The following is a 13,014-nucleotide window of genomic DNA, read 5'->3' on the forward strand; positions in this document are numbered from 1 at the left end:
TTCCCTGCTAAACAGGAGGGAGTGGCAGGGTCCTTCACTAATCAGCAGCAGTGGGTAGCGGCAGGCAAGAGGCAAGGTGCCATGGCAGAACATGCAAGGTTAAAAGAGCCACCATGCAGCCTACTTCCACCATGAATTCGGTAGGTCCCTAACTATGGGGTAGAGTACCACATGATGGAAATGCTGGGGGGGCATTGGTTTTCTTTTCTAAAAACTGAGAAAATAGTGCACAAAAATACTGCCTTACAAAAACATACTCACATTTTAAAGCCAAGCTTAAAAAGGAAGTTAGGCAATGCCAGACTTGATGCCAGACTGAGTGACCTTAATTTAGCCCTTTAGTAAAATATGTATTATGGATGCAATCTTTAACTATATAACCATGTACTATTTTTATCACAATGTCTCTTCCTCATCCATCATGTTAAAAAAAGATTATCTGGTTCTGGGTCAGGGTTGCATAATAAAGGAAGCTGTTATCTATAAGATCCCTACCTCATTTGTTGTATAAGTTGGAAAGTGTATAGTGAATGAAGTAAGAGATTGCAGAAAGTTAAGAAAGGGCAAGTGAGTTGAATGCTTCCCTGAAGAATTAAATTCTATTCCTGGCTCTGCCACAGAGTTCCTATGTGATGCTGGGCAAATCACTAGAATCAAACTTTTCACATGCATCCATTAATTTTGTGCTCTTTATTTTTACTGAAGTGCTATCCCAAGCAATTACAGTACCGTCAGAAAGCAACAACAGGGTATCCTTCAGCAGGTCTTTGGCAGAGCAGGTATTTGGTAATCTTGAATGTCTGCATAACTTTTTAAGCAGGGAAGATTTTATTAACATAATATTTTAAATTTTTGCATTGTCTAACTAGTTTTAAATTAAGGACAAACAATGCTATTGCTATTCAGTAATATTTCTTGCTGCAGTAGTAACCCTATAACTGTTTAAGCCTCACTGGCACAATTATATATCGCATATTAAAGCAAATATGACATTCAAATTCTTCAAATCAGGATATTTCTGGGACCCACTGTATTCTACTGGAGCTTCAGAAAAACCCCTTTATCTTAGGATGTATTGGAAAGGACTGGTGCTTCTTGGAATCATGAGTTGGTATGATCATGACCATTGTCTTTTGATTCAGTGAGTCAGAGAGAGTATTTTTGGAACTTGGACCTTTAGATACTCACAGACCATAGAAACTGCTATGTTAATACAAGAAAGAACCTAGATGTGTGCCATAAAGAGATACAGAGACAACCTTATGCACACCAAGGGAGCAAAGTGTATTTTAAAATTCCTCCCCATTGTTTTCTTCCACAAATGAGTCAGTTCCCACTTCCTCGTAGTCCTTCTCCAAGGCGGACAAGTCTTCTCGAGCCTCTGTAAACTCCCCTTCTTCCATGCCTTCTCCGACGTACCAGTGCACGAATGCTCTCTTGGCATACATCAGATCAAATTTGTGGTCCAGCCTTGCCCAGGCCTCAGCAATGGCTGTGGTGTTGCTTAGCATGCAGACAGCACGCTGCACCTGCGCCAGGTCTCCTCCAGGAGTTATTGTGGGAGGCTGGTAATTTATGCCAACCTGGAAATAGGAAAAGTAAGATTGACAAGGAAAAAAAAAGGAAGAAGTAAAAGAAGAGAGACGAAGAAAAAAGAGAAAAAAACACAAGTAAAAAAAACATGTAACAAGCATTGAATAACTTCATATGTGATTGTGAAGAGTAGATGATTTACAATATTGATATTATCTAATGGTAAATGCCATCCATAGAAACATTCCACTCACAGCCAATATCCAGGAAACCAGAGAAAGAAACAGAAATTGGGCACAGGACTACAAATGAGGGAATAACAGTGTTCAGCAGAGCACTGTTCTAACTGCCTGCATTATTTTTCTCCCTTCTTAATGCATACTGGCACCATACTTGCCTTTTTTGTTTTTTACTCCTGATGCAAAACTGAGAATAAACTTTCATCTAGCTGTTTCATATGAGCTAACACAGAAAGCATTCTCCACCTATACATATTCACACTCAAGATGCATCAATATGGATTATCTGGATTTATTGCTGATGTCAGCATGGCTCTGGAAATGATGCCTGTCAGAGCTTCCCACAAGCAGAAGCATGTACCGCGCACTTACACTGAGCTGTTCAAAACTAGAAGCTCTCTTTATAAAAAGAAATTTCATCCACAAAGCAATTATATTCATGTTTCATTTACTCAAAAGGTATTCATTTGTTTTGTTTTGTTTTTTAAATAGAACCTTTTGTTTAGGTTTCCCAACAGTTTCTAAGGACTTTAATTATTAAAAAAAGTTGGCATTTGCCAAACAGCTCATGCTTTGGAGGCTGTGTCAATAGAACAGTCAAAATTCCAAAGGAGCCACACACACTACTAACTGTTCACTTCTCTCTCAAGTGAAAATAGAAGAGGTGAAACCACACTTTAGACTAGACACACAATGCATCTTTAGTAAAAAGGGCAGTGAACTTTTGCTTCCATCACCTTGAAGCCTGTGGGACACCAGTCCACAAACTGGATGGTTCTCTTGGTCTTGATGGCAGCAATAGCTACATTGACATCTTTAGGGACCACATCACCCCGATACAGCATGCAGCAGGCCATGTACTTCCCATGTCGTGGGTCACACTTCACCATCTGGTTATTGGGCTCAAAGCAGGAACTGGTGATTTCTGCTACAGACAGCTGCTCATGGTAGGCCCTCTCAGAGGACAGGATGGGTGCATAGGTCACCAAGGGGAAGTGGATGCGTGGGTAGGGCACCAGGTTGGTCTGAAATTCTGTCAGATCCACATTGAGAGCGCCATCAAAGCGCAGAGAGGCCGTGATTGAGGAGACTATCTGACTGATGAGACGGTTAAGGTTGGTGTAAGTGGGGCGTTCGATGTCCAGGTTACGGCGGCAGATGTCATAGATGGCCTCATTATCCACCATGAAGGCACAATCTGAGTGCTCCAGGGTGGTGTGGGTGGTCAGGATGGAGTTGTAGGGCTCCACTACAGCAGTCGAGACTTGAGGGGCAGGATAGATGGCAAACTCCAGTTTGGATTTCTTGCCATAGTCCAGGGAGAGCCGCTCCATCAACAAGGAAGTAAATCCAGATCCTGTGCCCCCACCAAAGCTGTGGAAAATCAGGAATCCCTGCAGCCCAGAGCAGGCATCAGCCTGAAAAACAAGAGAGAATACAAGGAATCATTCTGCATCTCTAAGATTCCTATGACTTCATCCTCAGACTGAATCTGAAACATCTGTACCCAACACACAGCACAGAGTTCAGCAGAGAATTTCCTAGAAAAAGTCCCAATTTTTGAAGGGGGCTGCAGCCATAGGGTGAAAAGTCTAAGTTGCAGAAACCTTATTTCATGGCCTCTGTCTGAGTAGCCATCCATCAGGAGCTGACCTGTGTTCCCAGGACCTGACAGTCACTATTCTGAGCCAATGACCTCAGTGGGACTAAAACAAGAAGTGCGTATCACCACCTCTGCCACCAACCCCTCTTCTCATTTACAATGTACTGACACTTACCAGTTTACGGATACGATCCAATGCCATGTCAATTCTGTCTTTGCCAATAGTATAGTGGCCACGGGCATAGTTATTAGCTGCATCCTCTTTCCCAGTGATCAACTGCTCTGGGTGAAAAAGCTGTCGGTAAGTGCCAGTCCTCACCTCATCTGTCCAAGAAAGAACAACCATAAGGTTTTTTTAATATGCCATAGAGTCTCTAAATAACAGACCTTTGTATTGGCAAGAACTGAAAAAAGAGGTCTGAATGTTACAAAATATGCTGAATCTGGTAAAAAGTTGTGTTGCTAAGATAAGGTGCACTAAGTTTCAGAGGCAAAAATAAAAGTGGCCTTTCAAGCCACTACAACAGCTACTCTCTGGTAGTAATATGCTAATTTACAGTATGATGCTTGTGTCCAAACATGGAAGTTGTCAAAAGAGGGGAGATTTGCAGGAGTAAAATGCTGGTTTCCCAGAAGAGGAAGAGGGAATCTCAGGATCCATCCCATGCCCCCCCTGCCCAAAATGCCTTTATTCTTCTGTCTGTGATCTTCACTGGAGAAAAGCAGCACTCAGATAGCAAAGGAAACTATTACCACAAACAGGAGCAGATTTTTATGAAGAGAGGTACATTAAACATTTTGTCAGAGCTATCAAGCTATGGTAAATTCTCGTCTTGGTTGATTGTAAGGCAGGGTATCTATAGCCAGGTATAATCAGTGTTAGGGTATCTATAGCCAGGTATAATCAGTGTTATCGCCTTCTCCCATCAGAAGCTGTAATCCCCCTTGAGAGATGATAAGGTCCTTGCAAGCTTCTGTTTTTAATAGCCTGAAATAGCCTATGTGTTCCTGATATAGGGTTATCCTTAATCTTTTCAGTTTTCTAGGATTTATTTTGTACTCACCTACAACAGTTTGCTCCAAATCCACCATAATTGCCCGTGGCACATGTTTTCCTGTGCCTGTTTCTCTGAAAAACGTGGCAAAGGAGTCATCATTGTAGGGCTGATCATTGAAAGTACCATCTGGTTGAATTCCATGTTCCAGACAGAAAAGTTCCCAGCATGCATTGCCGATCTGAACTCCAGCCTGACCAACGTGAACAGAGATGCACTCACGCTATGGAGAGAATTGAGAAGAGGTCAAAAGAATTAGTGCACATTATTTTTTCTCCTTTCAAATAGTCATATGAGCCTGGCTTACCTGCATTCAGAAATCCCAATCCAAATTCTCAATTTGATTTTATTTGATTTGGAGTTCCCAACCTTGCCTATGTAACAGAAACTGATGTACACAGAGACCTAGAAAACTCTGATCTAGCCACTGTTTTTCACATTCAATACAAGTTGCAACTCTTATTTACTAATAATAGAGTGAATGTATGTTGTGGCAGAACTAATCTGCAACTGTGCATACACATGTCTGTATACACCAGACATATGCCTGTAAAAACAAAAATGTTTGCAGGTATGTAAAATGCTGCCTTAAGGACTGTGATAGATTCAACGTAAGGTGCATGTGCCAGGCTCATTTATTTTATCCTTGGCTAGTACCCAGCACATGTACAGTATTTTCTAAATAATGCCATCAACATCTATTTTGACCATGGAATTACATATATTTAACTCATTTTATAGTGGTCATTGTCATGTCAGCTAAATAGTTAATGAGAGCAAGCTAAAACACAAAATAAAATAATTGGATGCTGACAGAAATAAATGTGGTGTTTATTGTGTACCATAAATGTGATACTGTGAATTCAAAGGGGACCTCTGAGAAGCACATATTCAAACATAAGTTGATAACATTCAAACATAAGTTGGCATTTCCCAGCCAGTCATAAGGTATCTCATCACTATGGAGATAATTCAAATTATCTGCATTCAAATTACTGCTCCACATTGGCAGTGTATTCACTCATATGTGGCACTAATATTTCTGGGGATGTGTCCCATGAGTGTCCCAAAGCACTGCAGGAAGCCAAGGTTTTTTTTATGAAATCTTTCCATGTAAATTGTTAAAGAACTTGTCTGTCCTTCCTGAGCACACAAGGGATTATGGAAAGGCACTGGAGAAGCAACATTTGAACAAAACTAGCCCATGTCTACACTCTAGAGTGCCCATATGAGCGGCTGATCAGTTATGATCAGGGCAGATCCAGGGTGGTGAACTTGTGCACTTGAATCCCACTTTGATTCTTGCTCCACCCAAAGTTTAAAACCAACAGCCTGGCAGTGGTAGTAGCATTTCAAGTCAGGCAGTGCTGTGGGAGTCAATTGACTTCATGGTTTATTACAATCTACCTGATCCCTTCTAAGCCCTTCATTCCACAGGTGTTAATGACCCTCTCTTCTTTTTAATAGTATTGATGTTCCACCAATCAAGCTTTCCTTTGTTCTACTGTTTTGTTCCCTGCTCCTGTTTCACAGCCATACAGATTGTTTTTAATGCATTTCAGTGATTTTTTTGCTTCAATCTTAAATGGAACAAGACAGCCCTAGGCCCCTAACTTATTAGTAAAGCTTCTAGTTTATTTTTAACTGGAGGAAAAAATGGTGTTTTATATGTAATGATGCACCTCACCATCTGCACCTCCCTTTTCCAAATTCTAGATCTGCCCATGTTTATGATAAATTGAGCAACACAACCTGAAAGGGTAGGCTAGCTGAATTTAAAAACACTTCAGTTATAAGACTTTTCTGTGTGGACAGAACTAGAATTAGAGGCAAAACTCAAGCTGCAACTCAGGTTAAATTTGGAATGAAGATAAGCCTTTAAATAACTGGCCTTATATGATCTACCAATAACATAAAAAGCTCTGAACATCAGTAACTGGTTTAAATACAGCTTGTACTGAAATTCAATTTGAACAAATGTCATCAGGGACTTTAGGTTGTGGTCTGATAATATTTTCTTGGCATACAAATAAAATTATAAAGATTTTTTCCTAATTGCCAGGATTTCACCCTAGGATTTGGCAATCAAGCCAATTTCTTTCTTATGCAGGGAATCTGTGAAACAATATGATCTTCAGATTAAGCCTTTTGTCAGACCTGTACAACTCCACTAAAGTCACTAGCATATCACTTAAAGCATAATTTAATCTGAAGAATCTCCCTTGTTTATAACAAGACCATTACCTACCAATAGCAATGAAGTCCCAATTCTATAAGCTGATCTGTCACTGTAATGGTAGGGGTCAAAGAATTATGAGGAATCCTGGGGGTAACTAGAGTTGTCACATTACCACGTCCTCAGTTCCCTTCCTTTCCATATAACCAGATAGGGACTTGCCATACTGTATCTGTTCAGTGGCCTAGCATCCTATCCAGCAGTGATTAATACAAACTATGAAAGAGAAGAAATTCAGAGGAATGAACTTACTGCAGAAGTTGTTTTGGAATAATCTGCTCACAAGGAAAGTTTCTTCTTAACTTTAATACTCTGACTTTAGCATGGAGAAGCTATTCACAAGAGGTTATCTGCAGTATACTCAATCCATGTCTATAGGAGCTCCAATCAAAAAAAAGCAAAAGTAGGCTCTACCTCCCCTTTTTTTCTCTTAGGGTAAGACATCTCATTGTATGTGATGGTTAACCCAGGCTACTAAGGTATGCACACCAGACAATACAGCACATATTAGGTTCAGGATTTTTTTTAACTAGTGAACAGTAAACCACACTTATCTTTATTTATGAGGAATTCTTTCCAGCAAGACCTTTAACCACAGACCTCTACATTGAACAGATGTGAATTTTGCTACCAAAGAATATGATAGCCATTTCTATGTCACTGGTACACTAGTCTGGTTGTAGTCTCTAAGCAAGAGTTTGGTGCCCAGAAAACAAATATATGTTCCAGAGACTCATTTTTTCCTTGGAAGTTTCCTGGGCACATGTTTGTAGAGTCAAAGACAACGCATGCTATGCGGTCTCAAAGGTATCACATACTCTACCCTCTCAGACTTAACGGGGTCTCTGTGATACTGAAGGATGACAAACTGGAAGTGGATTCATTTTATAAAATCTGTTAACCATATCTTAGATTTTCAAAATACAAGCTCCTTGCTAAGAATTAATGTTTTCTTTTTTATTTTCATTCATACCAGATTTTTTTTTTGGTTTTGGTGAGAGTAAGGGTTATATGAGGTAGGATCTAATTTTTCGTTTCTTGTCCTTGCCTGTTTCTGATGTTGGACAGAGTATCTGATACAAAAGTTTTCAATATGCTAGCTCATTTATCAAAAAAGGAAAAACCTCTACTAAATTCCGATGAGAGCAGGAGCTGTTTTCTGGCCATATATTTTCTCTCTCTGTCTCCTCACAAAAGTGAAGCCTGCTTTGGAGAATTATTCATTTCATAATAGGATCCGTCTCTCATAAAAACTGCACATCTTTTACTACTCCCCAAATAAGATACTGTTCCTTTCCTTCTGCCTTTAAGATAACTCCCTCCTGTAACTTCCAGTGTCAGAACTGGTCTGCATCAATTTTCATACTGTCCCACACTATCTTCAATTTGGAAATGCTCTGAGAAAAGGAAAAATAGCAAGAGAAAAGAAACTTGAAACTATGTTTTCAAATAAATGGCTTGAAAACTGGTCTGAGAGTGAACACTTCTGAGAGTGAAAAAAGAGTACCTACACCTCAGAGTTTCTAGCACAGTAAACTCATTTCTATAGACTATTTAAATCCTGCTCTTGGCTCCAAACTCATATTTAGAATTCTCATTGCTGGCAGTCTAGGGCTCACATTTGTTCCCATTAATTGTATCCATACTACAGTATAATAAACCAGACCCTGTAGTCTTCAGATGTTTAGAGCACAATCTAATTTAGGATTCGGCTTTAGGCTTAGTCTATTAAAAAGGGCTCTTATCCTTTGAATTAATTTGTTGGACTATATTTACTATAGCAAGTTCATGTATGTGTTTAGATCTATCTAGGTAGATGTCGAAGATGCGTGGTTCATCATTAAAACAAAGTCTTGTACTAACAGCAATTATAATTTGAGCCCAGAATGGATGGGAATTAATTAGGAGAGATTTCTGCTTCATGGAAGAGTGTGCCATTGCCAAATGTAAGCATGAATGTTCCCATGGAATAATGGTTAATTCTATCGTGCATAGTGAAGAAGGAAAGAAATGAGAGAGTTTCTATTTCACTAGACTCTGAATCAAGACTTTTAACAATTTATCTTTCAGGATTTTGTTTTGAATGGGGTTGCTTCCCATTCTCCCAAACATCCAGGCCATGATTCTCACTTAACTGATGGCCCTTTGGCAAACCAAAGGGGCCTTAAAGTGGGCATAAACTACTTTTGCATTTACCCCTTTACACTGGCAGAAGTACATAAAGTGGCTTTAGTTTAAAAGAGAATTGGAAATGGGGTGTAAAATGAAGACCAGTACAGAAGTTAACAACAATCATGAAAAATAAACATTTCAGTACTGTTTTGAAATGGTGGTGCCATAGTTCCTCATACTTAGAAATATTTTCTAGAATCCTATCTAGTCTCATTGTACGAAAACTACACTGTACTATTAAAATAAAAACCAAAATGACAAGTGGCAGGTACTAAGTAATTAAGAATTACAAGACCAGGTTCATGCAGCTAATAATTCTACTATTTGACTAGGGATGAATTTGGCTCAGTATATTTTTCCCAGACTATATTCGACCCATTCTGAACCTTGGTCTTTTAGTGGCCTGCCAGTGACATCAAGGCTGTGATGTAAACCATTGATTATCATGAGGGCTCTGATGTCATAAATGGGGCTTTGCGCAACCTTGACTGTAAATAGGTAAAAGTCCTCACCCACATCTGCTCATGTAAATTTTCAAAAGTAACTATTAATTTTACATTTCCAACATAATCCCCCCTCCCCCTTCAATTAATCTGATTTTTCTAAGAGTGGGTATTCAGCCTGTTCTAAAAGTCAGACTTCTAAATTTCATCAGTAAAGTACCAAAAATCACTAACTGCTTCTGCACATTTATGCTGTGTATGTCCTAGAACTGTTTCCCAGAACATTGCATTTTCTCACTCTTCTCTTCTATTTTGTACTAAGTTGTCAGAAATAGCAGCGGAATTTAGAAGAGTAAAATGTTTTCCTCTTAGGTGTAATTCTGTGCTTGTAATTTGGGGTCATTGCCTTTGTATTCACTGAAGTTATGGATTGTATAAGTGACATATATACAGGGATTACATAAATGAACCCAAATGTACTTTATCATAGTCACTTCCCAGATTATAATCAGATGTTCATTTGTCATCCATACTCATCGGGGGTATTGAGCACTTTAAAATTTTATTCAGTTAAAAACAATATTGGCACCTCAATTAAAAATGTCAGTGTTGCCAGGTTGTTTTTTAGTTAAGTTTAGATTTTTTGTTTTGTTTTTCGAGGAGAAATATGTTTGGGTACAGAGAAAGTTTGGTCTCTCCACAAATGAGATCATCTTCCTCCTCTGCAGAAGTGAGACACACTACATATATTAGGGCTAGCATCTCAGCTCCAGAATTTCAATTTTCCTCTTACCAGTTAAAGACAAAACGCTCCCCCATTTGGTCTCTTCTCTTTCTAGTACCAAAACACTTGCTGTACCTTAGGGTCTGACCAGGAGCATCGAACCCCCATCCACATTACTCCAATCACTGAAAAACTGGACAGAATTTAGAAGAGATGGAAGAATACTTGTCTAGGTGTGAAGGGCAAACCTCAAAATTGGAGCCTGAAGAAGCTAAATCACTTTAGCTTATCAAAGAGACAGTTAGGTGGCAATTTGTTGATGGTTTGTATGTCTACACGAGCAGCAGATACCATGTTTAAACAAGAGGGATCTTTAATCTAGTTGATCAAAGCAAGGGATCCAATGGCTAGCACCTGAAGCTATAAAAATTTTAACTGGAATTAAGTTTTTAAGTGAGTTTAAGATCAGATTGGGTTAGATTCCAAATCACTTGTAGTACGTAAATGAAACTTGGATGTCTTTCCAAAAGATTTACTCAGTTTCAGCTAAAACAACTGGGCTCAGTGCAGGAACAAGAAAGTGAAATTCCCTGCAGGATGTTATTTTAAACAAACACAATAGTCCCCACAGCCCTGTGAATCAACAGCATTAATTTCTAGGCCTGTCTACCTCCAATGCGATTCCAAACTCTGAAGCAAAAAGCATCCTTGATCCTCAACCCATCAACCAACTCCAAATCAGAGCAGGTTACTGTAAAGAGACAGCAATCTCATTGTCCCCATCTCCCCAGAACATTGTGTTCCCTCCTGGAGTGGGGAACTCCTGCATTTCTCCTTACCATGGTGTCTCCAGTGATGTGCTGTTCTCTTTTTGATGAGGAACAGCAGCTTTGGATATTGATGTTTCCCCTGCTGTATCTCTCTCTAAGCTGCTTGGTGGGAGGCCATACATCCCACATCAGCTAGTGCCCTACGTCACAGTGCAGATAGGAAAAGAGGTCATAATCTCCCCAAGGCAACCTTCACTTCTCACCCATGCATGATTACATCACCAACCTCCTCTCTCTTTCTCTCACACACATATTAACAAGACAAGCCCATTGAAACCAGATACACGCCTGCCTCCCCCCCCCCCCCCCCCCCCCCCCCTCAATTTTTTTTTTCTGGTAATCCCTCATACTCATCTTCCTCTTCCCTGAACTCATTCTTTATCAAAACTTCCCCATTAATTCTTTACACTAAATTTGGGGGTGGAAGATTTTAAGCTAAAGGCTTTCTTCATTGAAGAATTCTACATCATCAAAACATTTCTTTGAAACATATTCATTTTAATGACATTTTTGATCAGAAGGTTTGCGACCTAGTAGATTTTCCAGTCAGCCTGAGAACAAATTACAGATCAGAAACCTGATCTTTTTACTCAAAGCACAGATGTTTCATGAAAACTTTCAAAAGTGTCACATTCATTTCAACCTGCAAAATGGAAACAGGTTTTTAAAACTGAAGTTTTCACAAAGTGAAATCTAAGCCAGGTAGACTTATGATGTACACCATATTTACAGCCCATTTATCCAACAATCCTCTAAAGGATGCTAAGTAAACATAAAATGGTATTACTTAACAGTGTTAGAGAAGTAGCATTCTTTTCACTTTGCATCTATAATAATTACATTTGGACCATGAGCCTAATTAGAGAGGTGTTTTGCTTTCTTTTTCGGTTCATCTTCATTTCCTGTCTCACCCCCCCTCTGAGCAGTGTTCACTAGTCTGAAATTCTATGAAATCCTCCTTAAGAATGGGGAACCAATTTTCATATCCACCAAGCATCCAAAACTCCAAGTGAGAAAGGATCAGCTGTAGATGCTGTACATGTATATCAGAGGTGAACTACCTATGACCATGTGCCAGATCCGACCTGTGGAACCATTTGAATTGGGCGGCTGACACAGGGCTTCAGCAGCATTTGGTACTGGCAGCAGTCACCCTACCATGGTGGGGAAAAGCATTGGCTGTGAACACTTTCCCCGTGCCACTGCTGTGAAAAGGGGTGGCAGCAGCTAGCACCTGCCTGGCCACTTCTGACCCAAAGTGGGCCAATTCAGCCCACGACCTTAAGGCTAGGGACAGACATTACACATAAACCAATTCAAGTGATCAGAAACTGGTACACCTGTAACAGTTCAGTGCACATAAATTAATTTTAAAATAGCTGAAACTGGTTTAAGATAAACATGGCTAAAGTATCACACTTGACGGATTTAGGTCAAACCAGGTTATGCAATATCTATCCCAGACCCCTCCCTGGTTTAAGTTAAACCAGAGTCACCCAGCATCCCAGATGCTTTGCAGCACTGTGTGTGGCTCTCTGCTCCAGAGAATAGGCTGGTCCCACCCCTCTGCTCCCTAGCCAGAGCTCCAGGGGAGACTGCAGGCACAGCAGGGTCTGCCTGGCTTCCCTTGCTGCTCAAGCAGGGATTCCCCGCTCCCATCTTCCACAGCATGGACCCTAGCCCCACGGACCCTAGTCATGTGGTATGCTAGCTAATGCTGAGAGGTGTGTGTGTGTGCAGGTCTCCAATTTCACTGGGACAGGCAGACAGAAAAGTGTCCGCATATGGCTCTGTAGAGCTAATCAACAGGTCAGCTGGTAATGTCCCTCCTTCCTTCCTTGGAAAAAGCTGTTTAAGAAGAGCTTGAACTAATGAGAGGCATTTGTTTTGTTGATGGGCTGATAAATGCCCTGTTATCAGCCCCCTGCTGGCTTTATCAGCCCCCTTCATAAGGGCTGCAAACCAGCAGAAGCAGGAAGAGGGAGATTGAAAAGCTCAGTATAATCAACAAATGCATGCACTGCACACACATCCCCACCTCTGAGTGCTAGCCCAGGGCTGGGGTCTGGCAACACTCCCACCCCTTGAGCTGCAAGCAGGGAACAGCTTGAGTCGGTGCAGGCCAGGGTAGATGTTTATACCCCACCCTAATCAGAGCATCCTGCTGGGGCCTGGCTAC

The 13,014-nt window shown here is 40.4% G+C and overlaps 1 protein-coding gene across 1 annotated transcript; it reads right to left on the reverse strand.

Annotated features, from left to right (window-relative positions):
* Positions 1-671: 671 nt before the first annotated feature.
* Positions 672-11,129, reverse strand: LOC102375204 (tubulin alpha-4 chain-like). Its single transcript, XM_006019433.3, has 5 exons — positions 10,845-11,129; positions 4,440-4,653; positions 3,551-3,699; positions 2,510-3,190; positions 672-1,583 (listed from the first exon to the last, which is right to left on the reverse strand). Exons 1-5 carry the CDS (start codon positions 10,962-10,964, stop codon positions 1,290-1,292), a joined length of 1,458 nt encoding a protein of 485 aa, XP_006019495.2. The 5' UTR covers positions 10,965-11,129; the 3' UTR covers positions 672-1,289.
* Positions 11,130-13,014: the final 1,885 nt, after the last annotated feature.

Source organism: Alligator sinensis, unplaced genomic scaffold, assembly GCF_000455745.1.
Source record: "Alligator sinensis unplaced genomic scaffold, ASM45574v1 scaffold87_1, whole genome shotgun sequence".
NCBI lineage: Eukaryota > Metazoa > Chordata > Crocodylia > Alligatoridae > Alligator > Alligator sinensis.

Bases quoted from the DNA above. Each gene is read 5' to 3' on its own strand.
- LOC102375204 (XM_006019433.3), bottom strand. From the start codon at position 10,964: ATGTGGGATGTATGGCCTCCCACCAAGCAGCTTAGAGAGAGATACAGC. The intron at 3,700-4,439 runs GTGAGTACAAAA...TTTCTTGGACAG, and splicing joins TTTGGAGCAAACTGTTGTAG to ATGAGGTGAGGACTGGCACT. The intron at 1,584-2,509 runs GTGATGGAAGCA...TCCTATTTCCAG, and splicing joins GGTGTCCCACAGGCTTCAAG to GTTGGCATAAATTACCAGCC.